Genomic DNA, 25,340 nt, shown 5'->3' on the forward strand with positions numbered 1-25,340 from the left:
CTCCACTCCATAGTGTATGAATAAAACATGTCAGTCATACATTCAATTCCCTTGATAATACACACATCCCTAAAAAAAATTTAAATTAATAGCTTACTATGAAAATTCCGCAAAATGATTATCCATTGAACCGCTTGAGCATAACCGACTTTTATTTACTACTCATTATACAATAATCTTCAAGTAGTAGATGCTTACGTAGGAACACTTAATTTAAAAAAAAAAAAAGATCTCTACCCAAAAGAATAAAGTAACCCTCCGTGATTAATTTACAGCTACTTTATTAGTTGATGTATAAGTATTGAAATACAAACCTAGATCTGGCGTGGCATATCTCTCCTATAGTCAACGCTATTGCCGCCTTGTAACCGTTATATTTTGTTTTTGTAGTAAAAATACAAATGTTTTGGTCAGGGTTTCGTACAGTCAACTTCATGGTGGGCCCTAATAAGCCACTTATTTTGTTTCGACTTCAAATAGTTTTATTAGTCATAATATTTATACTACAGTACACTATAATTTGCAGTACAACATGGATTTATTGACGTTTTACCAAATTAAATAATTAGTTATATGTAGTTGCCTGTTATCTACTATGTCTCACGTAAGTTACTTTTCTTTTTTCCACTCATTTTAGAAAAAAATATAAAAATTAGTTAAAATAGAGAAAAAATAAAGTAAAAAAAAATACGAACGAGAAGACTTTTCTCTATATTATTCTCTCTTTTAGTTTACTCTTTCTACACTTAACTATTTATTACTATCATTTTATTAAAACGGGTGCAAAAAAAATGACTCAAATAATATGGGTCGGGAGGAGTACAGTAGCATGATAATTCACTGCAAATTTCTTTAAAACAAACAAATGAATGGATTGAATAAAAAAGATAAACGGCACCGAATAAAACGACGCCTCAATAAACAAAGGAATAATAAAGTTGAATGGTTCAGAGTTTAAAACATTGCCAAATTAAAAATGTCTAGTAGATAGAGAACCTTAGATTTTCTATAAGGTTCTTGTAGTAGTACTGCTAGAACTTATCTTTGATCATCTGTGCCTTGAACTACTGTTTTGTTTTGTTCCTCAAGATAGAGAATAATATAATATAGGGATGTTTGGAATTATCTCATTGATAAATGAAATGGAGTAATATAGTATGATAAATCAAAGATGGACTCAATTTATACTCCTTATTTAATTTTACACCAATACTTCATACTGACGTAGCATTTCTTATTATTTACTCCATATTACAGAGAATGCAAAGAAAACTTAACCAGATAATTAAATAGGAAATAAAAAAAAATCACATCAACTCTCTCTCTGACTCTCTCTCTACAGCCTAAAATTAATCAAACTAATGCTGTATACAGCAAAGGTATAAAAGTTTTACGATGTCACTACTGTATTATACTACTACCAATTCACTTATAAATTATTATCATTCTTGTTTTTTTATTTACCACTATCTTCTACATGTTCTCAATTTTCTAAGCTAGTACTATTAGTCAATTGACTACTCATTATTTCCACTATTATCACATTTTAATCACAAACTTGGTAACCTGATGCTAATGTTCTTATTTCAATTCACAGCATCACTTGATGTAACGGAAATTTCAACAACTTTTCAAAGTTGTAGTATAAGGTTATCAAGTATTTTTTGTTGAATAAACTATTTGTAAAATAGCTTATTCATTTCCTATAAAAAAGGGTGACGAGCACTAGAAGAATTCTCACACGGTGTAGAAAAAAATCAAAAAATTATTTTCCGACTAAAAAACGATCATTTAATCAATACGGTGGTTATCGAAAGGCAAAATTTTTGCCAAACCTCAAAATTACGTGAATACACTCAGATAAAATCAGAACATTCCAATTGGAATAAGTATTTTATTTCAGAGTTAATTAAGACTCAATCTCCTATACACGAACTCAGGGAAATTCACAACTCATTGATTAATTAAAGTGGAAACATTTGATCAATCAAGTTATGCTACATATCATCGCCTACCACTCTGCAATAGTTAAGATAATGGAAACCGGCCAAACAAGTTACGAGAATTTGTGTGAAAAAAGGTCTAATTTGTCACTCCAAAACAGCTAAAAGGTACAACTATATATATTCAAGAACGAATTAGTATTCAATTTGTCAACTTTGAGCCAATATGAAAATGACTACAGAGGTAAAGTAGTTATTCATTTCCCTTCAATTCCCTTCCCTTCCTTCGTCAATACTTGATATATCCCAATAAATAATACAGTAATAATAAGTAACAACAATATATTATAATAATAGTGATAAGAAAATTCATATATTCTTATATATACACCTCACTTAAGAAACATACTCAGACGTATGGATACAATTTGTTCAAATTAAATGATAGTATACATATGTCGAGATATAGTATAATTTTAGAAGGCCTACCAATGTTTTATAAAATGGTACTATTAATTTCTAAAAAATTAAATACAACACTTTACTGTCCAACAAAAATTTGCTACTTTCAATCCCTTCTTAAAATAATTATCACTTTCCATTTGTCCAAACAATTTACAATACTCACTTTTTCATGTCAAAATCATGAAGTACAAAAGATTTTTAAAAAATACTGTATATACGTATATTCAATTAAAGCTGACTTTTAGAATAAGAATTGTGAGTTTAATCATAACTATTGCCACTAACTATATACTAAAAATAATACTATTAATTTGGTAAGCCACCCAAAGCCATCTAAGTATTCCATTGACTTGCTAAATTTTACATATTTGCATTAATATAAGAAATGGGGATGATAAGCGATCAAAGACGGAAGAGGATAAGTGCAGAAGCAGATTATTGAAATCCCATGATCTCCACTTTAGATTTTTGGTAATTAATGCAAATTCTCATCAACTCCCATTATAAAAACCTAATTCTCTCACATCACTATACATTTCTCCTTTGATAGGCAAAGTTGAACACCTACCAAAAAAGGTCTTCAAGAATGAAGCTCATTTGGTCACCGGAGACGGCGTCGAAAGCTCTCATCGACACCGTCAAATCTGTATGGAATCCAAACCCAAAAAGATCCTATTAATGTTGTTTTGATTTCTTGGCAAGTTATAGTTATTAATCGAATTTCTTTATTCCATGCAGTGCGAGATCTTCAACGAATCAAGTGCGGCGGAGCTGGTTTCGGCGATGGCCGCGGGGTGGAACGCGCAGGTGGTGGTGGAGACGTGGAGGCGGGGCGGGGCGATCGCGGCGAGCGTCGGCCTAGCGGTGGCGGCGCGGCACAGCGGGGGGAGGCATGTATGCGTGGTGGCGGACGAGGAGTCGAGGGCGGAGTACGTGGAGGCGATGAGGGAGTCCGGCCGCGCAGCTGAGGTGGTGGTGGGGCGCCCGGAGGAGGCCATGGAGGGGCTCGAGGGGATCGATTTCCTCGTGCTGGACTGGCGCCGGAATGATCTCGCCAGGATTCTGAGGGCGGCCAGGTTGGGGCGGAGAGGGGCGGTTGTGGTGTGTAAGAACGCTAGCTCCGATGCAGCCGACGATTTCCGGTGGCGGCAGGGGAAGTTGAGGATCGTGCGGTCGGTGTTCTTGCCGGTCGGGAATGGACTGCACATCGCGCATGTCGGCGCCGCCTCTGGTGCCGCCGTGGTCACTGGCCGGAGCAGGTGGATCAAACACATTGACAGCCGGTCAGGAGAAGAGATGGTTTTTAGGAGATGAACTTTCAGTTGCAATCAATGTTACCTTCTTAACTGCACCTTTTTTTTCTTTTTTTGGCCTTTTCTTAGCTTTTGTATAACTGTACCATTTGTATATAAGGGAGAAGAGTTGACTCTTTACAGAATCCACCACTAGTGGATCTGCTTTAGCCTGAACACAGAAAGAGAGAGAGAGGGGATGAATGAGTAAAAATAAGGTGCCAAATGCACCCAAGTAGCAAATCTTTATCATGCAGTTGACATTAAATAAAACTATGAAACTGTATATTATAGGAAGGCCATTTAAGATATGTAGTACTCCTACAAGATAGATAAACCGCATATATAGTGCTTTCTAACAATGAGAGATATTATTATTTAGTCCCAACTGTCTCGGCTTCTTCGTAGAGCTTTCTTTTGCGAGTGGGATTTCTTGGTGTCGAGTCGTTTCTGCTCCCCAATAGCAGACCTATGGAGTAAGAAAGGAACACTTAGTTAACATGATATTGCATTTTGTTGAAATTAATTAAGCAGCAAGAGTTGCTCACAGTTTCGCTATCTTTTTTACAGTCTCTTGTGAAGGAGGTGGGGGTACATATGAAGCAGCATCGATAATAGCCTGCGTCCATTCCATCCACAACTAATTAACTTTCCAGTTGCCCAACACAACATGAATATATCTTTTCATAATTAATCACCTGTAGTTTTGCCAATGCATCTTCAATGTTGCCCCTATAAACAAACAGAATACCATGTAAACAATTGCTCTTGTTTCTTGTTAAAGAAAAAGGTGTGGTGATCGAGTTTTACTTTTGAGTTCTAGTCTTTGTTGACGAAATAACAATCTCCCCGTCCTTGTTGATCCGGTTCTTCTCCTGCCACCAATATAAGTTGGGATTAAAAAGATGATTGTCTCCAAAACAAAATACTCCATGAACCAGGAGATGATTAGAAGGATAAGCTCTGCTTGTTATAAGCTAAATAACATACATGTAAAATGTCAGGGATTTGATAGACAGGTCCATGGGAATCTGCTGCTTATGAGATGCTGGATAGGATCTCATTGCAGCAGTATATACGTGGCAAAAGAAAAAATAAAACCATATTGTAACATAGAGAAATTTGGTTGAACCTGATTAACAATGGCGTAAAACACAAACAAAATTGAGATTTGAAAGGAAAGATCAGATATTTTAGATGATGGTAACATGCATTTCCAATGTGAGATAAACTAGAAGCCTTGTCAACTTGATGAAAATAATATTAAGATGAAGAGGACATAACTAACTTATGTTCGACAACTAACAACTTTTCTGCTTAGGATAGAAAGAAACATCTTGTTCTCCGTCTTCATCTAACTATATATAGGAAGATGCCCAAGGCTGAAAGAAATTGACGCATATTGCATAAAACTCGAAGAGTAAACCAGATATCTGATGGGACAGACTCATAATTCTATCACGTCTTTCATTTGCAATCAGTAATGCATATGTAATAAAGAAAACAACAGTCATAAAAAACTCTGGCGATAGTGCCAAGGGTGAGCTCAAAATAAAAAACTAAGAGTCTGAGATGGTGTACAACAAATAAGAAAGGGTGCCAAGGATTTGATGGAATAGAACATGAGGGGCAAGCAACACACATGCTTTTCAAAATCAAATACTAATATGGTAAATAGGAACATAGAAAGTAACACCTCACCGTTTGCATTATCCTCTCCCTCACCCATTCACTCAACCAATGTGCCTTTTTAACATTAAATCGCATATCCACCTTCGTGTTTACTGCAGACATACAAACCTACTTAGCAATGCGGCCAATCAAATACGATAAAATGAGGCATCACACACCTTTGTTGACATTTTGCCCTCCAGGCCCACTACTCCTGGCATAGCTTACAGAAACATGATCTGCATAAAGAAAAAAAAGTGTTGAAAATGTGCCAATATTCAGACATTCTACTCTATCATAATTATTTTCCTAGAACGAATCTGGTAACATACAAATTTTAACAATAATTCAATTGATAAATATGTCTCTCATAAAACAAACTCCACTTGCTTTATTCTTTTTCGTTATCAGCATAAAAAATCAGTAACAATAGGAGCATATCCTTTCATCTTCATCATCTTAGCAAGAATTCTCAATAATGAATATATTTCCCTCTTCTGTGAATGTCTACTATCTTTGGCCATGAAAACATGCACATGGCTCCCAATCTCAATCCAGCTACAACCGGGCTGTTTGACTACACCATGACATCTCATCAGCTTCCGAACCCTCGTAACATCTCTCCATTTCCCAACCTCAGCATACATGTTTGAGAGCAGAACGTAAGGCCCAGAATTCTGGGGATCAATCTCTATAAGTTTTTCAGCAACAAAATTGCCCAACTCAACATTGTGGTGAACTTTGCAAGATGCAAGCAAAGATCCCCACACAACACCGTCAGGAGGGATTGGCATAGAGAGTATCAAGTTCTTAGCCTCGATGAGCATACCAGCTCGACCTAGTAAATCAACCATACATGTGTAATGGTCCTTCTTAGGTTCTAGACTGTACTCCTTCCTCATTGAGTCGAAGTAGTGACGCCCTTCTTCAACTAATCCTGCATGACTACAGGCACAGAGAACTCCAATCATGGTCACATCATCTGGGTTTTCTCCACACTCCAGCATTTGCCTAAACAGCTCAATGGCTTCCCCCGCTTGTCCGTTTTGTGCAAATCCCACAATCATGGCATTGAATGAAACAACGTCTCTTTCAATCATGGTGTTAAACACTTTGCTCCCATCTTCAACCGACCCACATTTCATATACATGTCGATCAGAGAATTACCAACGAAAACATCCGATTCAAGGCCATGTTGGAATCGAAGTCCCTGCTTCAGGACATGGCTATGAGATTGTCTACCAAGCTTCAAGTCAGCAAGATTTGCACAAGCATTCAGTAGGTTTCCAAATGTATAGTGTGTAGGCCACATAGCTTCCCTTTTCAAGAGAAGAAACAAACGCAATGCCTCTTCGTTGTCCCCATTCTGTGTGTACCCAGCAATAAGTGCATTCCATGACACAACATTCCTTTCCATCATCTTGGAAAACACACTTCTTGCAGCTTCAACACTAGCAGCTTTGGCATAGCCACTAATTATTGATGTCTCAGAGACCACATTTCTTATCGGCATCCGATCAAAAATCCACCGTGCTTCCTTTATCTTTCTACATTTGGCATACATATCAACTAGTGCATTGGATATCACAAGATCATTGCATAACTTATCATATTTCACCACTCGTGCATGAATTTCCATGCCTTCTTTAAGAGCAGAGAGGCTTGCACATGCACTAACAACGCTCGCTAGAGTCATCTCATCCGGCTGAATTCCACATTCCATCATCTTACGAAAAACCTCAAGCGCTTCATTCGCCGGCCCATTTTGTTCATAACAAGTAATCATACTATTCCAAGACACAATATTCCGCTCCCTTATTCCAAGAAAAGCCTTTTCAGCACAATCCACATCCCCACACTTAGCATACATATCAACAAGTGCAGACCCCATATAAACATCAGACAAAAACCTCGACTTAGCCAGAGAGCCATGAATTTGTGTACCCATTACAACATCTCTTAGTCCGGCACAAGCACTAAGCGCACTACCATAGCTGTATTCATTCAATACAAAGTTCTCATAGTGCATTTTTGCAAAATGCTCCAACGACCTATCAAACACCTCGAGCTGAGCAAAACCAGAAATCATTAAGTTCCATGAACACTGATCGGATTCAGGCATTGCAATAAAAACTCTTTCAGCCTCAACAATAGAACCTGATGCCACTAATGCACCTATGATCGAGTTATAACTAAAGGCATTTCTTGTTGGCATATTACCAAACAGTTTTTGGGCATACTTGAGACACCCACATTTCCCGTAAACATCAATGAGCCTGTTGTTGATGAAAACTTCATCACTGAACTGGGATTTGAGAACACAAGCATGAGTTGCGCATACATCGCGTGCAGACTTGGATTTTGTGCAGGTTTCCAAGAGTTTCGCAAAAAATGAAGATGAATGAGTGAGAGAGAGTTTGTTGACATAAACTGAATAATTTCTTCCCATTCCATTACGCGATGGATAATTAGAAGGGATTTCATCTGCATTTTATCAAGCTCCCTTTTAATCATCACTACAAACAGTTGAGTCAATTTGTTTCAGCTTAGCTTTATCCCTTTTTCAATCAAGGTAATTACCATAAAATCTTTGTCGTATTAACTATGCATAATGCACCAGAAATCAAATTTCCGAGTAAAGCACACAAAACAACCGAATAATTAATTCATTAATCATTCTGACATAAAAACTTAGTGCAACCAAAAACTAACTTCAAAGGGAAAAATAAAAAAGGCAGAAAACAAAACATCAAAACGGACGAATCTAAAAACTATACCTAGAGTTATTTGAGGAATGGGCTCGGCGCCACCTCCGGCAGCTTTATACCGTTCCTCTGCTTCGTCCAAAAGTCGCTGAACCTCCACCAGGCGCGCAGGCGACTTCTTGTCCTGGCCGCCGGATTTCGAAGAACTGCACCTCACGGCGCAGTAACCAGTCGGCGCTCGCCACCGCAGCAAGGTGAAGCCACCGGGCGATGGCGAGGCGCGAAAAAAACGAACTGAGAATTGCGCATGAAGTGGAGGCCGGAAGATTGATCGAGCAAGCATCGCCGCGGTAGGTGCCGCTCTCATTGCTGCCATTAGGGATTTATCTATCAACTGATAAACACTCCTAATTAGGGATTCAAGTTCTTCCCAAATCGTGTATTCCCTTTTTGTGTTAGTGGGGGAAATTTACACTGAAAGTTTCTTCCCAAATCGTATACTACTATATACCTCGTCCATATAAAATGTTTTTTCATTTTCTGAAAATTAATTACGTAGTAACGTTTTTAGTACCTAAATAATTTTAAACAATAAGTGGAGTACTAATGTTATACTATAGTATATGGGGCCACATAATAATTTGCTACAACTTCAATAATCGGGTAATAATAATTGTTTAGCTATCAATTTTGTTATAACAAAATTGATAAAACAATTAATTAGTGTCTGACTAATTAAAATTAGCAATCTTATAAATTTATTTAATATTAATTCAGTCGTAATCTTAAAAGTTAAAACAGAGGTTGCAGTTGCCCATCAAAAGAAGTCCGAACAGCTCCCCATCCATTCATAATTTCATACACATAATTCACAAAGGGGGTGTTCGAGAATTAAGTCATTACACATATGCTAAATTCAACTTATAACATCTCATACAGTACATTACACGTAAATCACAACATAGCTAGCAACTCTCAAGACCCAGAAACCTCCATCGATCCCGTCTGTGTGAGAAACTGGACCGCTCAAATTAATAGTACGTGTTGTTTTGATGACCACTGCCAGCTCTGTGCGTTCTAACACGTGATGAGGAGCCTGATCCATTACCAACATCAGGTTTTGCTCTTCCTGAATGCTGAGGGAGTCCTTCAGCAGCTGTTTTTGTGCTTCCTGCATTATTCGAACTCCCAACGCTAGGAAGTGCCCAGCCCCCTCTATCACCGATTCTTGCAGACCCTGAAAACATGTCACAACTCATACATCTCAGCCACAGGACTAAGAAGCCAAGAACCTACTCTAGAGATAAAACAGAGTCCATTACTTGAGAAACAACACAAATGAGGGAAGGCAGGGTTGGAAATGATACATAATTGCTTCACAAATAAATTATAGCTAACGGCTAACCACACCAAAAAAAATAGGTTGTCATATCATAATGGCATTACATGCAAAGATGCACTCGCCATGCTTTATCTTTTCAATATGCCTCAATAGCACCTCTCTAATAAGATACTAGTACTATTTATTTCATTGTAATTGGTTGTACATAGTCAATTATCAGGAAAACAGGACTAGACCAAGAGTAAAAGCAAATAACATACGCATAGCATCTCGACTAGCAGATTCTTCACTCCATCCAGGGAGATGCATTTTAGCATTTCCTTTCCATGCTTCCTCAAAACGAGGTAGTTCATCTGAGCAAGAAGACAAACACATTTGTTAAGACAAAAAGGGGGGAAACAGAAAAGGAATAAGTATCCATGTTATATAATGCTCGTGTAGTGCCTTGGTTGATATTGTGCAGAGTCTGCATTGTATCTACATGTCCATCTGATTTCAGTTTCCGGGTGACAGAATGACCCTGAAGTATGATCCAAATTCAAAAAAGAGATGTCAAATCAGGATATGTCCAGAAAAATACTATACAGGAGTAACAGGACAGGAAAAAATTAGCATTGATACCTTGTTGTGGATGGCCCTTCCGACTCTATGAGTTGCTTGACGAGTTGATGAATCAGCTTCTTTGAATTCTTCATAGGTCAACTAGATTCAAAAGGTCCAAATTCATTAAAATGAGAACAACCCTAGTCCAATGAAAACATTAAAAAGGAAGATGGGTTCAGTGTAAAGTTAAAGCTTACTCCATCACTCCCTGTTCTCCTAGTACTAGATGTGGTGTAGAATGCACCATTAGCACCGCCATAAGAAACACTGGAACTTTGAAAAGTGAAGCTATTCACTCCAGGCTGCATCCTTCCATGTTGCATCTGGTTCATATCATTCCAGTGAGCAAGATGCTTGCTCTTTTTCTCTACAAGAAATGAAGAACAAAACAGGAGATATTAGGACCAACCAGTCTAATCACCACATACACCTCAGATGTTGCAACACAAAGCTCACCACTCACCAGTAGCTTCATCATCAGGGTCCTCCACAATGGGCTCCTTGCTCGATCTTCCATGTTTTCTAGGATTCTCTCTCTTCATCTCTCCACTCTCCTTCTCATCCTCTTCGTCGTCAGAGTTCAGCTCCTCAATCACCGGTCCCCTAGACATCACTGGTCCCCTTGACAGGTTAGGCTGCTGGGGTAGGCTGGGTGGCGGGTGTTGGAGGAATCCAGAAGTGTGGGAATTCATAAATGGACCTCCATTAGAGCCAAAAGGGCTCGACTGAAACATTCCCCCAAAGGGGCTCGACTGAAACATTCCCCCAAAGGGACTCCTGAAAATGGGATCGTCAAATGGATCCCTTCCCCCAAAAAATTCAGAAATCATACTCCTTTGACGTCCAAAGCCACCAAAAGGGTCCCCAAAACCACCAAAAGGGTCCCCAAAGCCACCAAAAGGGTCTCTACCTCCCTGCATTTCTACAAGCTAGCTCCCTGAAAAAAGCGAATGAAATTACAACAATTAGGAATGACAGATAAACCTTTCCGAAATTATGATAAGCAATAACCCTGTCTAAATAACTTTAACAAGTACAAGACACCTTCACTTCAGATTCCAATTTACTCCAACAGATACTCAGATAGGGCTACCAACGAATGTTATAGTTTCAGCAAACATGAAACATTATTACCAAGGGCAAAAGATCATGAAAGGAACAACCAATAAATCTCAGAGCTTGATAAAGTTACATCCAGCTCAAAACAACAATCCTACACAAGGCGTTTTAAATATATCTTGTTTTAAAAATCACTCATATTCTTCGATTAATAATCTTTTTAGGCGATCATTATCAAGATAATATTCGCCCCTGGGAAGCAATCGACTAGAAAACCACGCATAAATATCTATACAACAGCTGAAATTTAGATGATTACACCTATAATCATCAAAGCATTAAATCACCCAGAAATTCGAAAGAAAAACATTAAGGGCAATTAACTGACACAAACTATCGATCGCACCCATATAAACATAGTCCAACCATTACTTTGGGGAAGAAGACAAGGAATATACCTAATTTGATAGCGTAAAAGAGATTGACGAACTTCGATTCTGCAGATTTGAGGAGTAATTGAATTTGAGGAGAATCGAAGTAGATAGATGAGAGAAGTTTCTGGTAGGCCCAAAAAGAATATCGCGCTATGCTTTATCCAGCCCATTATTTATGGTAAGTACTAGTAGTACTATACTTTTGTAAATTTATTGTTCAATAATTTTTTTTTATTTGCAAATGTGTTGTAGTAGTATGATTTAAAGTTTTTATTAAATGGATTCAAAAGCTTAGATATCTATTAATTACCCTACCAGGCTAATTCACATACAATTTAATTTATTTTAATGCTGACTAATTGCAGTTTAATCTATGTAGGTTTTACGTATTTAATGTAGTATATGGATATTATTTTTACTTCACGATATTTTTAAACTTGTTTCATAGTATACGAATTTTTAACTTGTTTCTAAAAGCACGTTTAGCACACAAAAGTATGTTAAATTACTGAAAAAGTCCTAACATCAAATAAATAAATAAATAAATAAGAATATGAGCCATGTTGCCATTACTAATGCGAGTAATGCCTACATAGATAAATACAAGTACTATTCTAGTCGTCCCACTATAAGCAATTTGTATGTGACGTCTCACCATAAGAAACTTGTATTCTTTTACATGACGCCTTATCTTAAGTTAGTCATTTCTTTTTTCAATAAAATATAACATAATTTTATTTTTAATCCACACATATATTTTATTCTCTCTCCACTTAAGTCTCCAAACATCATTTTCGTAAAACTCATAGTACATTAATTTATTAATGAGAGAGTATAATATTGCATTATTATAATAAATTACAATTAAATAAATCGAATAATTAGTTTGTACAATATGTAGAGTTTGAAATTTGTACAATATATAGAGTTTGCATTTTATATAATAGAATGTGGGTTGATTAAAGATGTGAGCAAAGTATTTAAGACCATGATCGAGAGAGACGTTGTTTATTGAGAATTCTTGCTAAGAAGATAATGAAGCTTAAGGAATATTCTCCTAATGTCAATGAGCTTTTAAGCTCATGAGAAGCATTCAAGATGAAGAATATTTGTTTGAATTTGTGGGAAATGTATGTTAGTTTTTTCTCACTTTTATAATATATATACTGGGTTAGAACTTAGTTTTAAGAAATAATTGGAATTTCAAGTAATTGTTGGGACCATATAGAGGAGATATCCATATTTGTACTAGAAAAAGTTATGTTAAAGGATGAAACATAACATGCTACCCAGTCATATCAACCAGAAAACTTTAATTTTTTCCCTTTCTAAGTAACAATTGAATGAATTTTATTTAACTTGAAGATATATATAGACGAAATAATAGCTCCAAGTATGTGATATCGTTTCTAATGATTAAGAGAATTAAATGATGATAATAACAAGTTTTTACTAGCTTTACACGTTTCATAATTTCTTTAGCTGCTCCAACAACAACAACAACAACAACAACAATAATAATAATAATAATAATAATAATAATAATAATAATAATAATAATATAATTATAAAAAATGATGAAAAAGAAAATGGGTAATGAGACCAAGGAGTGTGGACTAGCAGATGAGTAGCCAGCCCGGTGCTGCAACTCTGACCTTCAGCCCAACATTAAGATACATTATGTCGCACTAATACAAATTAGTACCATAAAAAAATTCTGACCTTCAGCCCAACATTAAACTACATGATGTCACACTAACAAATATGTACTACAAAGTAACTCATACTATAAAAAATTTCAATTTCATTGTATAAAACTCTTTATTTATTTCTTATTTTGAACGAGTATATAAATATAATATATATATTAGAAAATTTTGCGTCTAAGTTAGACAGCTTATTCAATGCATTTCATTCCATTGAATGCAGCTCACATAGTTTTTCTTGTATTCATATCATTATACGTCATTGTTATGGACTGAGAAACGTGCCTATGGCACTTGAATTTATACCAAATATTAGTCGGTAAATCAAATTCTTTTTTTCATGAGAAAATATGAAGTCACAATTTTTGCTTTTCTGTAATTAAGGAGTATAAGGATAAATCTACGTGGTCATATTTATGTTTTGATCATGACAATTAATCGATTTAGGTGTTTTAACGGTTGATTAATTCTTTCCAATGCATATTCAATTTTATGATACATTTTTGCACAATGCATTTAGAGAAGGAAGATGGTGACAACAAAAATGAAAGATTTCACGAAAAAATGAAAAAATTGTAATTTAGGTAAAAGCTAGAAAGTTGAAGAAATGAAATCCAAAAATGATATTCCTTGCAAAACGGGTAGCATGAGTCTGCATTTAATGCTCTGTAGATGGAGATGGAGATGGAACTCCACTGGACCTACCTACCTCCACAAATTGCTCTCACCATTAATTATCACTTTATTATTTTCAACATATAATTTTGTTTTATAAATTTTTCACCTATCACTTAGAATTGGAAGTTGAAGTTACACGAGAGAGACGAGCAATGCAGTCGCTTGATTATGGATTAATATGAATATCCAAAAATGGCCGGGAAAAGTGAAAGCATCAGAAGTTTTGACTAGGCAGTCAAAAAAGGTCAATCACTTTTACAGCGGAGGCGAGTGTGGGTCACGCACCAGTAAAGGTGGAGGCATCCGAGAAGGGCGCGTGGCATTAATGACCCAGCTGCATTTACTGATCCTGCTGTTGTTGCGTTTGGGGTAGATACATACAAACATGATTCATTAAATTCTCACTAATCTCCTTCAATCTCAATTTCTCAACAAATTCCTCCCCCAAGAATCAAATCAAAATACAAAAAATACTCTTGTGGAATGATTGAGAGAGATAAATAGGCCATGCATGAATCGTTGTTGTGAAATTGTTGATTTTGTTGAGAAAACAAAGAATCTGTTGGTAGATGAAATCAATGGCGACTTCTTCTTCTTCCTCCTCCAAAGCCTCGCTCTCCCCGCATCACCCTCCCCACTTCACTCCGGTTAGTCTCTATCTATCTATCTCTGATCTAAATTAGGGCATTCGATTTGATGGATTTAATTTGGTGATTTTGACAGATTGAAGAGGGCAACGAGGAAGAGGAATTCTCGCAGGGGAGGATGAGTTACAGAGCAACTCCGGCCAGCAGCGACTACACGCACTTCCCGACGCCGCTGAATTCCGAGAAGAGCCGCCGCAGCAGCAGCAGCAAAACCTGCTCGTCATCGGCGAAGAAGAGCGATGAGACGAGCGGCGTGTCGTGCAACAAGTGCAGGCCTAGCAATAGGGAGAGGTTGTCGGTTGTTCCGTTGGAGGGCAGCAACAACCACCACAGGCTTTCGATGGCTAGCCCCAACGGCATTTTCAAATCTGTTTTAGCCTCTCTCGCGCTCAAGAAGAGCCCTAAGTCGTCGGATTCGTCGTCGTCGCGGGAGGAGCACTGGAAGATCGCCGTGGCGGAGCTCTCCAATAAGCTAATCCAGGCCAGCCGGCGCCGCGATGAGGCCGTTCTAGAAGCTTCCAAGCTCAAGTACTCCATGGCCGAGCTCGAGAAGAAGCTCAACAAGCTCGAAATCTACTGCCACAGCCTGAAATCCGAGCTCGAAACCTGCAATTTTAACGGCAGCAATGAGCAGCACCGAAAATCGATGAATTACAAGCAAATCAAAGTCGGGGATGAGTCTAAAGTGATCGAGCATTTCTTGGTGTCGGTTTCGGAGACGAGGACGTCGGTCCGTTTCTTGGGCCGGGCCCTGGGCCTTCAGCTCCGACAGATGGGCCCGAAAGTCTACGACCGGATCGCTATGCTTCTGCAGCCTTACGACATCAAGATTTCCATCTCCAGGAACCCTCGGGCCCTTGTGTTGTACCTCGAGGCCTTGCTCAACAGAGCATTCTTCGAGGATTTCGAGTCGCCCGGGTTCCACAAGAGCGGCCCGAGCCCGATTCTGAACCCCATCGACCGCTGCGAATCCAACTTTGCCATGTTCAGCCGGCTGCAGGAGCTCACGTGGGAGGAGGTCCTCAACAAAGGGACCAGGCATTTCAGTGAGGATTTCAGCAAGTTCTGCGACCGCAAGATGAGCGACATTGTGGCTCTGTTGGGCTGGAATCGGGCCTGGCCTGAACCCCTCTTGCAGGCCTTTTTCGTAGCCTCCAAGGCCGTGTGGCTCGTCCACCTCTTGGCTAACTCGTTGCACCCGGGGCTGCCCATTTTCCGGGTCGATAAGGGGGTCCGGTTCGACCCCGTGTACATGGAGGATATGGGCGGGGACAAGGCTAGGAAACTCGTCCCCGCCATGGTTCGCATCATGGTCACACCCGGTTTCTATGTGTACGATAACGTCGTTAAGTGCAAGGTGCTATGTAGGTATTACAATAACAACAACAACAACAACAACAACAACAACAACAACAACGGGGTTACTGGTAGCCATATGTTGGACGCGGGCTTCACCCCATCCCCGTCGTAGCCTATCAATCGAACCAAATCCAATAGGGAAAAGCTATGTAACATTTGTCTCCATATCTTGTGTCGATTAGTGAAAAGCTGGGATTTGGACAATGAGCATATTTTGAAATTGGAGGGGAATACCGAGAAGTAGTTTTTGATTGTTGATACAATTTGCAAGTGGAAAGTAAAATGTTTGGAGTTATGTTATTGTTTGTTGTGTATTGACTCGTTAGTTGGTCAATTTTGCTGCTGAATTCTCTTGTTTTTTTGCAAGGTTAAGACAAGTTTGGCATGTGGGTATACAATGTATGAGTTGTGTATAAAATTTTTGGACTTTTCACTTTTTAGCACCATATAATCATTACACATTTCTCATCTATTTGAGTTGTTTGTCGGGTCAGTTAACCCGGTAGGAATACAGCTCATTACTGGTGTACATTATGGGAGTGTTGTAGTTGGTGTCTTGCTCATTAATGTTGCCACATTAGAATTGGTAAAATCGAAATCTTTTAAATTATTGGACAAACTAAAATTACAAAATAATACACCCTTGTCCAGTAAATTTTAAGTGGGTCATGGATGGTGAAAGGAAACACTCTGTGTTATAAACTTTTATGATACTATGGGTATGACAATTGAAAAACTTGGGACAAAAAATAATTTATGGTAGGATAGTGACCAGAAGACAAATGTCTACAAGTGTTTGTGTTGTGTAATAAATGGTAAAAACTATAAACTCTTGAGTCTTGCAAGAGGAAAGAAGTTTTATGAACTCCAATGTGGTTTTGATTTGAAAGTTAAGAAACTCAGTTGGCAATAAACCTTTTCTATCAGTACTAAAATAGTGTAGTTAACCAAATTTTGAATAACTTTCCGCACCCTTTAACTCAAGCAGTCAAGTCAATTATAAAACTTTTTTTAATGAGACAATTGAGAGCAAATTGTGCAATGAGCAGCATATACAAACAAAACCGTTATAAACTGCTTGAAAAACCTTAGGACTGGTGTAGATTATTAAAATGCTGAAGATATTCAGCAAAGCAGAAAGCTAATGCAAAAGAACAGGATTTAAAAACAAAGATAGTTAACAAGTGAAGGCCCACATATTTTATACTGTAACTTGCAAATTATCAGGACCCAGGGCCAGTATCTTCGCTCACATAATACTACAATTCTGTTGAGACTCAAACATTTCTGGAGACCTGCAGCAGCAAAAACAACAACTCAATTAGCTATTCCCCTAAGCAAAATCAAGAAACATATGATACGGCAGGTGAAGAAAATGAAACGAGCCAAAAGCCAGGCAACTCACATGAAGCAAAGCTCAACTTAGAAGCATGTCTAGGGAATTAGGAAATAGATTCATCTGCAATCATGCTGTTATCCGCTAGCTAAATCTACGGAAGGAATTGAACTAATAATAAGCTCTTTATCTCTTTAAGAATTGATCACAACTGTGAAGACCTATTTGCAGTAGAAGTTCATTGAGGAACGCATATTCTTGGATCTCCAACACAGTATTAAGCTTTTGTGTATACCAAATATCTGTGCCCTCAGTTCAACATTTTTTCACAAAACACAAGCTAGAATACTCCTCAAACTACTGCATGATTGGTGTGGAAATGCAATTTCTCTGATTCAAGTTAAATGATTAACATAGCTGCTCTGCGAAAATGTATGTTCTTGATATGCTACACCAAACTAGTGCATTCCTCTTAGGCTAAAAATACGTAGAATAGAAACAGGAAAATTTATACTAGAATATACTTACAATTGTCCGAGATTTGATAGATCAAAGTCCGGGGCAAGCTCTTGCACAATATCATTCGGTGGTTGACCACACTCTTGCATTTTCTGCATAAGCTCGACAATCTTGTTGAAGTTTTCAGGCTCGGCTTCATACACTTGATTCAGATCTTTTATAAACTGGTGTTGATTAGAATACCGAGTGTACTCTTCATCTGTGAGTTTAGCTTTATTCTCTTCCAACCATGTTGGGTAGCGTTCACCAATTTCTTTCATAGGTTCGTAAAGGATTTCCTTGGACAGGAGCTGTTGCATCATGGTTTCTACAATTGACTCCATATCCTGCAACCATAAGTCATGTTTATCACCAGTTCTACATTAAGTACACATTAATAAGAAGAAAATTAAAAATAAAATAGCAAGCATTAGCTTCTATATCTGCACAAAATCATGCTAGCTTCCAAAGGAAAAAAAAAACTGACATAGATAGAAAAGAAGAAAAGACAAAATAATTATACATAACCATGTCGTGTGTTGGGGAGGAGGACAGGCTATAAAGAGTGGTACAAGGACATCATTAGAAATCAACAATTCCAAATAACCAAATGACTTCACTACCATCGATCCAACATCCTCTTCATTTAGTTTCATGATATGCAAACTTTCCATCATCTATGGCTAATCCAATAAAACACCATGTTCGGTTCATCAGGTGCATGCATAAAATTTTGAGTCAAAATTACACAAAGATGCTATCACAAGTGTGCGATGGTGAACACTGAGGGACATCACATTTTTTCTGCCTGAGTACCAAATAGTACATGCGCAATCATTCATTGACATGTGCATTGCATCTAACCTTACAATTAGGTAGAATCAGAAGACTTCAGGAATGGCACACATGAAAATAACGTTGTAGTGATCAGGCTTACCGTGTTCGTGGCACTACCATTCTACGCGATATTGCTTTTTTACTATTTTCCAATTAATTGTTATATTTTTATAATTTCTGAGGTTGTTATGATACATTCTTATCTCATGTACTTGAGTTTAATGTAATTAACTAATATAGTACTGTATATTTTATATTGTAGTGTAGACAAGAACATGGTCCTTATCGTGTTCGTATCATTATTGTAATAACATGAAACATGACAGAATAACAAGAATTGCCATCCAAACTAAACTCTTTAGTTGGGTTAGGGTTTAATCCATAATGTTAAATTAAGTCAATGATAAAATTCATTCATTGATGGGAGAATGAACATCACAAGATCCTTCCTACTCCTACGTAGTCTTTCGCAACACAACAAGGATAACAAGTACACAAGGCTAAAATTATCCGATTAATTGGCTTCAAGACTCATGAATTTGATTATGCATCTTAGAGGTGAGAGTTACACAACTAAACATCTTGCTCAATTCTATCCATTGACCTTAAGGACAAAAGACCATGTCACACAGCATGCAACTAAGAGTTCAGATCATGTATGTAGCATATATCCGATTTTAATGATAAAAATGTTCTTAGTTGCAAGGGAACTGCAGAGAAGGACTAACTGCTCTTTCTTTCTCAAGAAACCATCAGCAGCCAAACTCAACTGTCTTGAGAATTCTCACTAAACAGAACCAAAATTTACAACTCCACTTACAAACAGCAAAGACCATCAGCTAAAAACCATAAACTGCATCAAATTTAGCAAGCCACACTAACCTGTGTGCCTGCAAGTTCCTCAAACTGCTTGACCCAATCCTCTATCATTGGCTCTCCACCAAAGCCATCTCCAGCCATTGGTGGTCGAGGCCCAGACACCGATTCCAACCCTTTCACCGCCTCCCTAGTTTGTTCCCTCAGCTGATCAAGTGCCTCTGTAATGTGTGATTCTTGCTTCGGTGGTGATACCTTTTGTTTACCCTTTTTCTTGCTCTTCAAATCGGGCAACCCCATCCCCAACCCTTGAACATTCCCACCAGTCAATGTACAATGGTCTTGCTTGTTCTCACTATTCTTATCACTGTTATCATCCACACCTCTATAATCCAACAACAAATATCATCAGTACACATGTATAGATTAAAAGAATCCAGAAGTATAACTACATAATAAAATCCTTAACCAATCACAGCCCAGAACCAAAACTTAAACCACAATCCACTTGATTCTCTACAATCCAATCACCACAAAAAAAAAAACATAATTTAGGCAAGGGAAAGACAAAGCTGTACCTTTGAGCAGAAGATGCGAGATTAAGGCTCTGAAAATCATCCAGAGCGCCTGAAAAATAGTTTTATAAACATAAACAGAATCAACTGGCTGCTGTTCTGCCCCTCTCCATATTCATCCAAACAAATACAAAATCAAAGAAAACAAGTAGAGATTAATTCCTCTTACTGTCAAGAAGTTGGTCTAAATCGTCGGAGTGGTCAGCCATTTCTTGTTTTCTCCAACTCCAACTTCAATAACTGAATCGCCCCTTTTATCAGTTGCGTGTGTAGAAAATATCTAGTCTTGAGTTCGGTAAAAATAATGGCTTTCTAGAAAAAAAGAAGAGAAAAGAACATTAAATAAAGGATTTACTGGACAATTAAGAAATGCGTAATATTGGACGGATTAACCGAGCGAGGTGGTTAAGTCTCCGTAGCCTATTTTCTAGCTAGAGACTAGAGTTTCAATTCGCACAAAAAAATCCAAATTCCTGTATAATTTCTGAAACAAGATAAGATCAACTGCGCCTGAATTGATAAGCAGAAATGAAATAAATAGATAAGGAAAATAAGAAATAGAATAAGAAGTTTGAGGCCAACAGAGCTGTTGTTCTGAGGCGACTGCTGAACTGTGGCTGATAGAAGTGGTGGCTGTGGCTGTGGCTGGAATTGAGTTAGAGATGGCGGAAGGCCAAGATGTCGGTTGGACCGCTAGAAAGCGCCGGTGATGGTCTTGTCTTTCAGATATATGGGCTTTTGGTTGGGCCTGGATTGATTCAAGTTATTGGGCCAATCTAGATTGGACCTTACCATAGCACTTTATAACAATTTTGAATCAAGTAATGGTTGCAAAAAGGTGAGATTTTTTAGCAGTAATCAATAATAATATTAGTTGTCGTCCGGTTGTCATGACTAATTATCATGAGACTATTTATCTAGAATTAAATTGTAAGATTATTTTAATGGAAGGGAATAGTTATGGCTAATTATCATTAGACTATCCATAGAGAATTAAGTTGTGGAATTCAATCTCATAAATCAAACGATAAATATTTAATCCTGAGATTTAATCTTGCCAACCGAACACCCTAGTATACTACTACAAGTAAACAAAGAAACAAATCCAGCCTAGATTACAAAAGTATTGATTGTTGAATACTTCATAAATGTGTTTCCCATAAGGGCTTGTTTGATACCCATGTGAATAAAATTCATGTTAAGAAACTCAACAAGACTTTGACCAAGAAAATCTTAGAAAATGGAATCCGTTTCTAATGTTATGCTAATAGTTCATATGACTCTATAAAGTTAGCAAGTCTCTAAAGTCACATATTTCTTAGGTGTGCAGTTGTTTTGCTTTGGTGTTAGGGAGAGCTTCTGCCTTCCTTTTCTTGCATTCGCCGACTATCCTCTTTATATACGCAATGTATCCTTCCACATCAAATTTTCTCTTGCAACCGGCATAGTTCATGTACCGAATTTTTCCAAAAACTGGTCGCTCTCGCCACCCCTACCCGATCAAACATGCTTGTGTTAGCACTTAAAAAGGACTTGGATCAAAGTTATTAGAGGTGGAGGGTTAGAAATGACCTGATCATGCACTCCACATATTGACCACATGCACCCGACGTATCCATTTGGATCCCTGCCGTCTATTTGATACTGCAGGAGATTGAAATGAGAAAAAAATGTGCATTACTAAGACAATAAGTCCAGTGACAGAGGGAAGGGAGTTTAAAATGTTTTACTTTATCATTCAAGTATATTGATGTTGCTAGTGCTTCTTCTGGTCCACTAGTCCATTCAAGAATCTTTTTTGCCCAATACATCCTGAATTCATATTACAAATCCCAAATTATATTCGTTATTGGAAGATAAATAGTAAAAGATATCTATTCCTCATAATCACTGATAGATAATATAGTTGTTTCTGAAAGAGCCTTAGAAGGCTGGATAAGAGTATTCATTGACGTAAAAATAGTAAGATAGAAAGTCGCTTACCTCATAAAACCATGCATCTTTCCATAATGAACCATTTCTAACTGAGAAGCATTCCAAAGCTGAAAGAAAAACGGCCCAGAAGTTTCTAAGAGAAAAATATAACATGATAATTTACGAGTTTGAACGAAGTTCAATTTTGAATTGAACAAGCACAAATCTTAGCAATGGCAGGGTCTTTCAAAAGAATATAGTAGGTTATTCTTCGGAGAAAAATGTCAAGATTCAAATACTTACTGGATCAGCTGTTTGTGCTTTCTCCAACTGCTCTCTCCTGCAAATAAAAGTTAGCTACTCAAAGAATTAAGCCCCTTCCGAAAAATGGACCATAGAACCAAGGAAAAAAAAAAACAATCACTAACGTGTATATGTGTTCTCGTTTATCAGAGGCATGGTCCATTAAAGTCTTGCGAGCCCACTCCCAAGCACCTTCTAGAGAATCATAATGTGGTTGGTAGAAGCAGAAGTTATCAGCAAGTTCTCTGCGGACAATTAATTCTTCCAGAAACACATCAACTGCCTTGTGATAGTAGCCGCAACAAGCATTTTGTTAGACACAAGAACAAACTAAGCTTCGGACTTAACAAGTCTAAATCTAAAGAGAAACTTGAAAGATGCACACTTGCAGAACACACCTTGGTGTATAATTTCCGTACTTTTTCTGCCTCTAATGCACATCTCTGAGCTGATATCTGCCCAAAATGCAAATAAGGAGAGAGGCCGGATAGTGCTTTGGGTTTCAGCGGATTGTTTCTGTCCGAAGAATAGTTCTTCAATCTTGCTTTCAGAAATCCACTCTTGTCCCCCATTAGTACTTCGAGAGCTGCCTTTTCACCTGGCTCACACCATTCAAGTTCAGGAACTTCTGCACCTTGCCTGGCCATATAGTTAGATGCATACCAAGTTACCAACATCAGACTACAGGTTATAAATTCATTCAACAAGTGTTATCATCATACCTTACAATACTAACAATGAGGTCCTCCCATTCAATTGAATTACCCGAGGAGTCCCATTTTTTCATTGGACTCGTGAGTTCAGGGAAATCAATTAGATATTCAGGAAGCTTTTTGTTTATCTTGCCCCTTAGAGTTCTGGCAGCGTATTCCAATTTGTCCGATGCCACCCAAATAGGCACCACATTGTGCGCGTCAACTTCATGAATAGAAACTGACTCAGTTACCCTCTTGCAGATTTCCTCTTTCCACTGCCTAACCTCCCTCAGTGGTGAGAAGTCTGTTACCAAAAGCGAAGCCCGGGATTCTTTCAGAAAATCTGGAATTGTGTCAACAGCTTCTCCCTATGAATTCATTATGATATAACATCAGTACTATGCCAGAACTACTATCCATGTTCCAGATATAGTATGCTTTAGTTTTTAGCAGTTATTAATGTATACAGTAATCTTGGTTATGCAAAATGATATTCACTGGAGAGTAAGCAGCAGAGAGAGAGAGAGATTACTACAATTAAAACCATACTCAACAACAAAATTAACACTAAACCAGAATTCTGAAAGAAAAAAAAAAGCTACAACAAGCAGCTTCCAGCAAGTGCCCAAGCAATCACGAATTAACAATTGCTATCGTTTCCATAAACATTGATAATATCAAGATAAAATTTCTCAATTTTTCACCCTCGTATAAGCAAAATCAAACAAAGCAAATAAATAAAACTACAAATCGCACATAAACATTAAAAATAAAAAAAATTGAAGGAAAACAGAGAAACTTAGGCGTAAATTGCGAGTCACCTGGAACAAGAAAAAGGGGATGTCGAGCGTGGAGCGGAGATCCGAATGCAATTTCCTGAGGCCTCTGAGCATAAAGCCTAAGTGGCGAGCTTTGGCGCCCTTGAACTGATGGAAGAGGTTGAAAGCGATGGCGAGGGGCGCCTGCAGCTGATTAGCCTGATGGATGGCGTGGATCAGAGCCCAGTTGTCCCTCAGCCGTTGATCCCGGAACATCCAGTACACCACCGGCCCGGCCGAGTTCCGGTGGGACCCTTGCTTCAGGATCCGGATCCTGCCGGGCTGAACTGGCGGTATCGAGGAAGACATTGGGTTGAGCTAAGTGCGCGGCCGGCAGAGAGTAGGTTTGAATTGAATGAGAAGGGAATGGCTGAGTCATGAAATGGAGGGAATTCAAAACGGTTTAACGGTTGTGGTTTTGAAGGTGGACACGTAGGACTCCTCTCATTCGCTTGTTTTTGGGAGAGGCCCAAGTTGGCCCACCTTTTAGAGGGCCTCTTGTAATCCAATTAATTTGCTTCATCCAATATTGTGGTACCCCTTAGGGAAGGAGTAATTTTTTTGGGGAATGTTTCACACTAAATAGATAGATTTAAATATAAAAATATTATTTTTTCTATTTTTCTTTTCATTTTACTTACAAAACATCGCTATATAAAATCTGGTAGTCTCATTTCTCAACCTCTACTTTACAACGACCGAGGAATTAGGAAATAACTAGTATCACGCATATGCATAACACAGATTAATAGTATATTTTAAAATATTAATTTAAAATTTAAAATTAATTAAACAAATTAGAATCAATATTAACAATGAACAATATGAGTAACAACTTTAGTTATATGAGAATAAAAAATTTATACAAATCAACATTGAAGCATAATAAATTTGAAACAAATCACATAATATAATGTTTAAACAATAAATCATAGAGTAGGAAGATGAAAAAAATCTATCACAATAAAGAAGTAAATACAATGGATAATTACTTATCATTTTTATAACTAGAATTATAAGTTCTATAGGTTAATATAGTTAAAGTTTATTCACTTTCTACAAGAAAATTAAAAGATCTAAAAACTTTTCATGTTTCAACTTTATGAAATGAGTATTCAATTTATAATCTAATAATATATATTCAAAAATATCGATAGAGTTTGAAAAGATCTCGCTGTCTAATTGCAGTGGATGATGAGAGGAGGTAGCCGGATCTTCCCTTGTATGTTCATTAATACTATCACTCGACTCATCTGATCTACGTGAATTCCTCCCCAGGCCAATGTGATCCACCTCCTCGACTTTTTCTTGAGAATCGGAGTTCTTAGACCCCTCGTTTCTGGAAGAAGAAAAGAATGTCAGCTGGATGAGTTAAATCAATATCAATGTTATACCATATGTTATAGGTATATATACAATAATCACTAATGATAGGTGTGCTAACAATAAGTGCATAAACCTAACCGTTATTATCTTTATAATTCAGCACCATGCAACCTCCTACTCACTCACTTGTATATTATGAAATATGAGAAACTAATCTCCACTAATAAAAAGAAACGTGGAAAACCAATTAAGTAGAATTATATATTTATTAGAATTAATTTCTAAATTTTATATTAATTACATTTACATCCTTAAGC

At 37.5% G+C, this 25,340-nt stretch overlaps 6 protein-coding genes across 7 annotated transcripts; 2 read left to right on the top strand and 4 right to left on the bottom strand.

Annotated features, from left to right (window-relative positions):
* Positions 1 to 2,857: 2,857 nt before the first annotated feature.
* On the top strand, positions 2,858 to 3,846 carry LOC125194115. Its single transcript, XM_048092158.1, has 3 exons — positions 2,858 to 2,879; positions 2,959 to 3,054; positions 3,147 to 3,846. Exons 2-3 carry the CDS (start codon positions 2,995 to 2,997, stop codon positions 3,720 to 3,722), a joined length of 636 nt encoding a protein of 211 aa, XP_047948115.1. The 5' UTR covers positions 2,858 to 2,879; positions 2,959 to 2,994; the 3' UTR covers positions 3,723 to 3,846.
* Positions 3,847 to 3,963: 117 nt separating this feature from the next.
* On the bottom strand, positions 3,964 to 8,680 carry LOC125194114 (pentatricopeptide repeat-containing protein At2g13600-like). Of its 2 annotated transcripts, XM_048092157.1 has the most exons (7): positions 8,150 to 8,564; positions 5,551 to 5,610; positions 5,402 to 5,484; positions 4,511 to 4,575; positions 4,399 to 4,432; positions 4,249 to 4,319; positions 3,964 to 4,169 (listed from the first exon to the last, which is right to left on the bottom strand). In XM_048092157.1, exons 1-7 carry the CDS (start codon positions 8,451 to 8,453, stop codon positions 4,079 to 4,081), a joined length of 708 nt encoding a protein of 235 aa, XP_047948114.1. In that variant the 5' UTR covers positions 8,454 to 8,564; the 3' UTR covers positions 3,964 to 4,078. The 2 variants fall into 2 exon arrangements, with proteins under 2 accessions (XP_047948114.1, XP_047948113.1); XM_048092156.1 differs by lacking the exons at positions 3,964 to 4,169; positions 4,249 to 4,319; positions 4,399 to 4,432; positions 4,511 to 4,575 and adding an exon at positions 5,762 to 7,856 and having other exon boundaries at positions 5,415 to 5,484; positions 8,150 to 8,680.
* Positions 8,681 to 8,900: 220 nt separating this feature from the next.
* Positions 8,901 to 11,675, bottom strand: LOC125196728. The gene is made up of 7 exons (XM_048095343.1): positions 11,540 to 11,675; positions 10,486 to 10,959; positions 10,220 to 10,389; positions 10,041 to 10,121; positions 9,864 to 9,939; positions 9,680 to 9,772; positions 8,901 to 9,314 (listed from the first exon to the last, which is right to left on the bottom strand). Exons 2-7 carry the CDS (start codon positions 10,940 to 10,942, stop codon positions 9,109 to 9,111), a joined length of 1,083 nt encoding a protein of 360 aa, XP_047951300.1. The 5' UTR covers positions 10,943 to 10,959; positions 11,540 to 11,675; the 3' UTR covers positions 8,901 to 9,108.
* A 2,593-nt stretch (positions 11,676 to 14,268) lies between these two features.
* Positions 14,269 to 16,239, top strand: LOC125197494 (IRK-interacting protein). Its single transcript, XM_048096248.1, has 2 exons — positions 14,269 to 14,546; positions 14,623 to 16,239. Exons 1-2 carry the CDS (start codon positions 14,469 to 14,471, stop codon positions 16,015 to 16,017), a joined length of 1,473 nt encoding a protein of 490 aa, XP_047952205.1. The 5' UTR covers positions 14,269 to 14,468; the 3' UTR covers positions 16,018 to 16,239.
* A 719-nt stretch (positions 16,240 to 16,958) lies between these two features.
* LOC125196532 (peroxisome biogenesis protein 19-1-like) lies at positions 16,959 to 20,697 on the bottom strand. The gene is made up of 6 exons (XM_048095088.1): positions 20,550 to 20,697; positions 20,137 to 20,279; positions 19,971 to 20,019; positions 19,459 to 19,777; positions 17,770 to 18,086; positions 16,959 to 17,200 (listed from the first exon to the last, which is right to left on the bottom strand). Exons 2-6 carry the CDS (start codon positions 20,174 to 20,176, stop codon positions 17,155 to 17,157), a joined length of 771 nt encoding a protein of 256 aa, XP_047951045.1. The 5' UTR covers positions 20,177 to 20,279; positions 20,550 to 20,697; the 3' UTR covers positions 16,959 to 17,154.
* Positions 20,698 to 21,082: 385 nt separating this feature from the next.
* On the bottom strand, positions 21,083 to 24,051 carry LOC125193507 (deoxyribodipyrimidine photo-lyase). Its single transcript, XM_048091316.1, has 9 exons — positions 23,701 to 24,051; positions 22,907 to 23,247; positions 22,583 to 22,823; positions 22,310 to 22,467; positions 22,185 to 22,221; positions 21,951 to 22,009; positions 21,698 to 21,779; positions 21,540 to 21,611; positions 21,083 to 21,459 (listed from the first exon to the last, which is right to left on the bottom strand). Exons 1-9 carry the CDS (start codon positions 24,004 to 24,006, stop codon positions 21,286 to 21,288), a joined length of 1,470 nt encoding a protein of 489 aa, XP_047947273.1. The 5' UTR covers positions 24,007 to 24,051; the 3' UTR covers positions 21,083 to 21,285.
* Positions 24,052 to 25,340: the final 1,289 nt, after the last annotated feature.

The sequence above is a fragment of the Salvia hispanica genome, chromosome 6 (genome assembly GCF_023119035.1).
Source record: "Salvia hispanica cultivar TCC Black 2014 chromosome 6, UniMelb_Shisp_WGS_1.0, whole genome shotgun sequence".
NCBI lineage: Eukaryota > Viridiplantae > Streptophyta > Magnoliopsida > Lamiales > Lamiaceae > Salvia > Salvia hispanica.

Bases quoted from the DNA above. Each gene is read 5' to 3' on its own strand.
- LOC125194115 (XM_048092158.1), top strand. From the start codon at position 2,995: ATGAAGCTCATTTGGTCACCGGAGACGGCGTCGAAAGCTCTCATCGAC. The intron at 3,055-3,146 runs GTATGGAATCCA...TATTCCATGCAG, and splicing joins TCATCGACACCGTCAAATCT to TGCGAGATCTTCAACGAATC.
- LOC125194114 (XM_048092156.1), bottom strand. From the start codon at position 8,453: ATGGCAGCAATGAGAGCGGCACCTACCGCGGCGATGCTTGCTCGATCA. The intron at 7,857-8,149 runs GTATAGTTTTTA...GATAAAATGCAG, and splicing joins CATTCCTCAAATAACTCTAG to ATGAAATCCCTTCTAATTAT.
- LOC125196728 (XM_048095343.1), bottom strand. From the start codon at position 10,942: ATGCAGGGAGGTAGAGACCCTTTTGGTGGCTTTGGGGACCCTTTTGGT. The intron at 10,122-10,219 runs GTAAGCTTTAAC...TTTTGAATCTAG, and splicing joins GGAGAACAGGGAGTGATGGA to TTGACCTATGAAGAATTCAA. The intron at 9,315-9,679 runs GTATGTTATTTG...ACATGTTTTCAG, and splicing joins TGCTAGTCGAGATGCTATGC to GGTCTGCAAGAATCGGTGAT.
- LOC125197494 (XM_048096248.1), top strand. From the start codon at position 14,469: ATGAAATCAATGGCGACTTCTTCTTCTTCCTCCTCCAAAGCCTCGCTC. The intron at 14,547-14,622 runs GTTAGTCTCTAT...TGATTTTGACAG, and splicing joins ACCCTCCCCACTTCACTCCG to ATTGAAGAGGGCAACGAGGA.
- LOC125196532 (XM_048095088.1), bottom strand. From the start codon at position 20,176: ATGGCTGACCACTCCGACGATTTAGACCAACTTCTTGACA. The intron at 19,778-19,970 runs GTACAGCTTTGT...GTTGGATTATAG, and splicing joins CTCGCATCTTCTGCTCAAAG to AGGTGTGGATGATAACAGTG. The intron at 18,087-19,458 runs GTTAGTGTGGCT...TTATGGTTGCAG, and splicing joins AGGAACTTGCAGGCACACAG to GATATGGAGTCAATTGTAGA.
- LOC125193507 (XM_048091316.1), bottom strand. From the start codon at position 24,006: ATGTCTTCCTCGATACCGCCAGTTCAGCCCGGCAGGATCCGGATCCTG. The intron at 22,222-22,309 runs GTTAGTGATTGT...TTTTATTTGCAG, and splicing joins AAACGAGAACACATATACAC to GAGAGAGCAGTTGGAGAAAG. The intron at 21,780-21,950 runs GTAAGCGACTTT...ATATGAATTCAG, and splicing joins AAGATGCATGGTTTTATGAG to GATGTATTGGGCAAAAAAGA.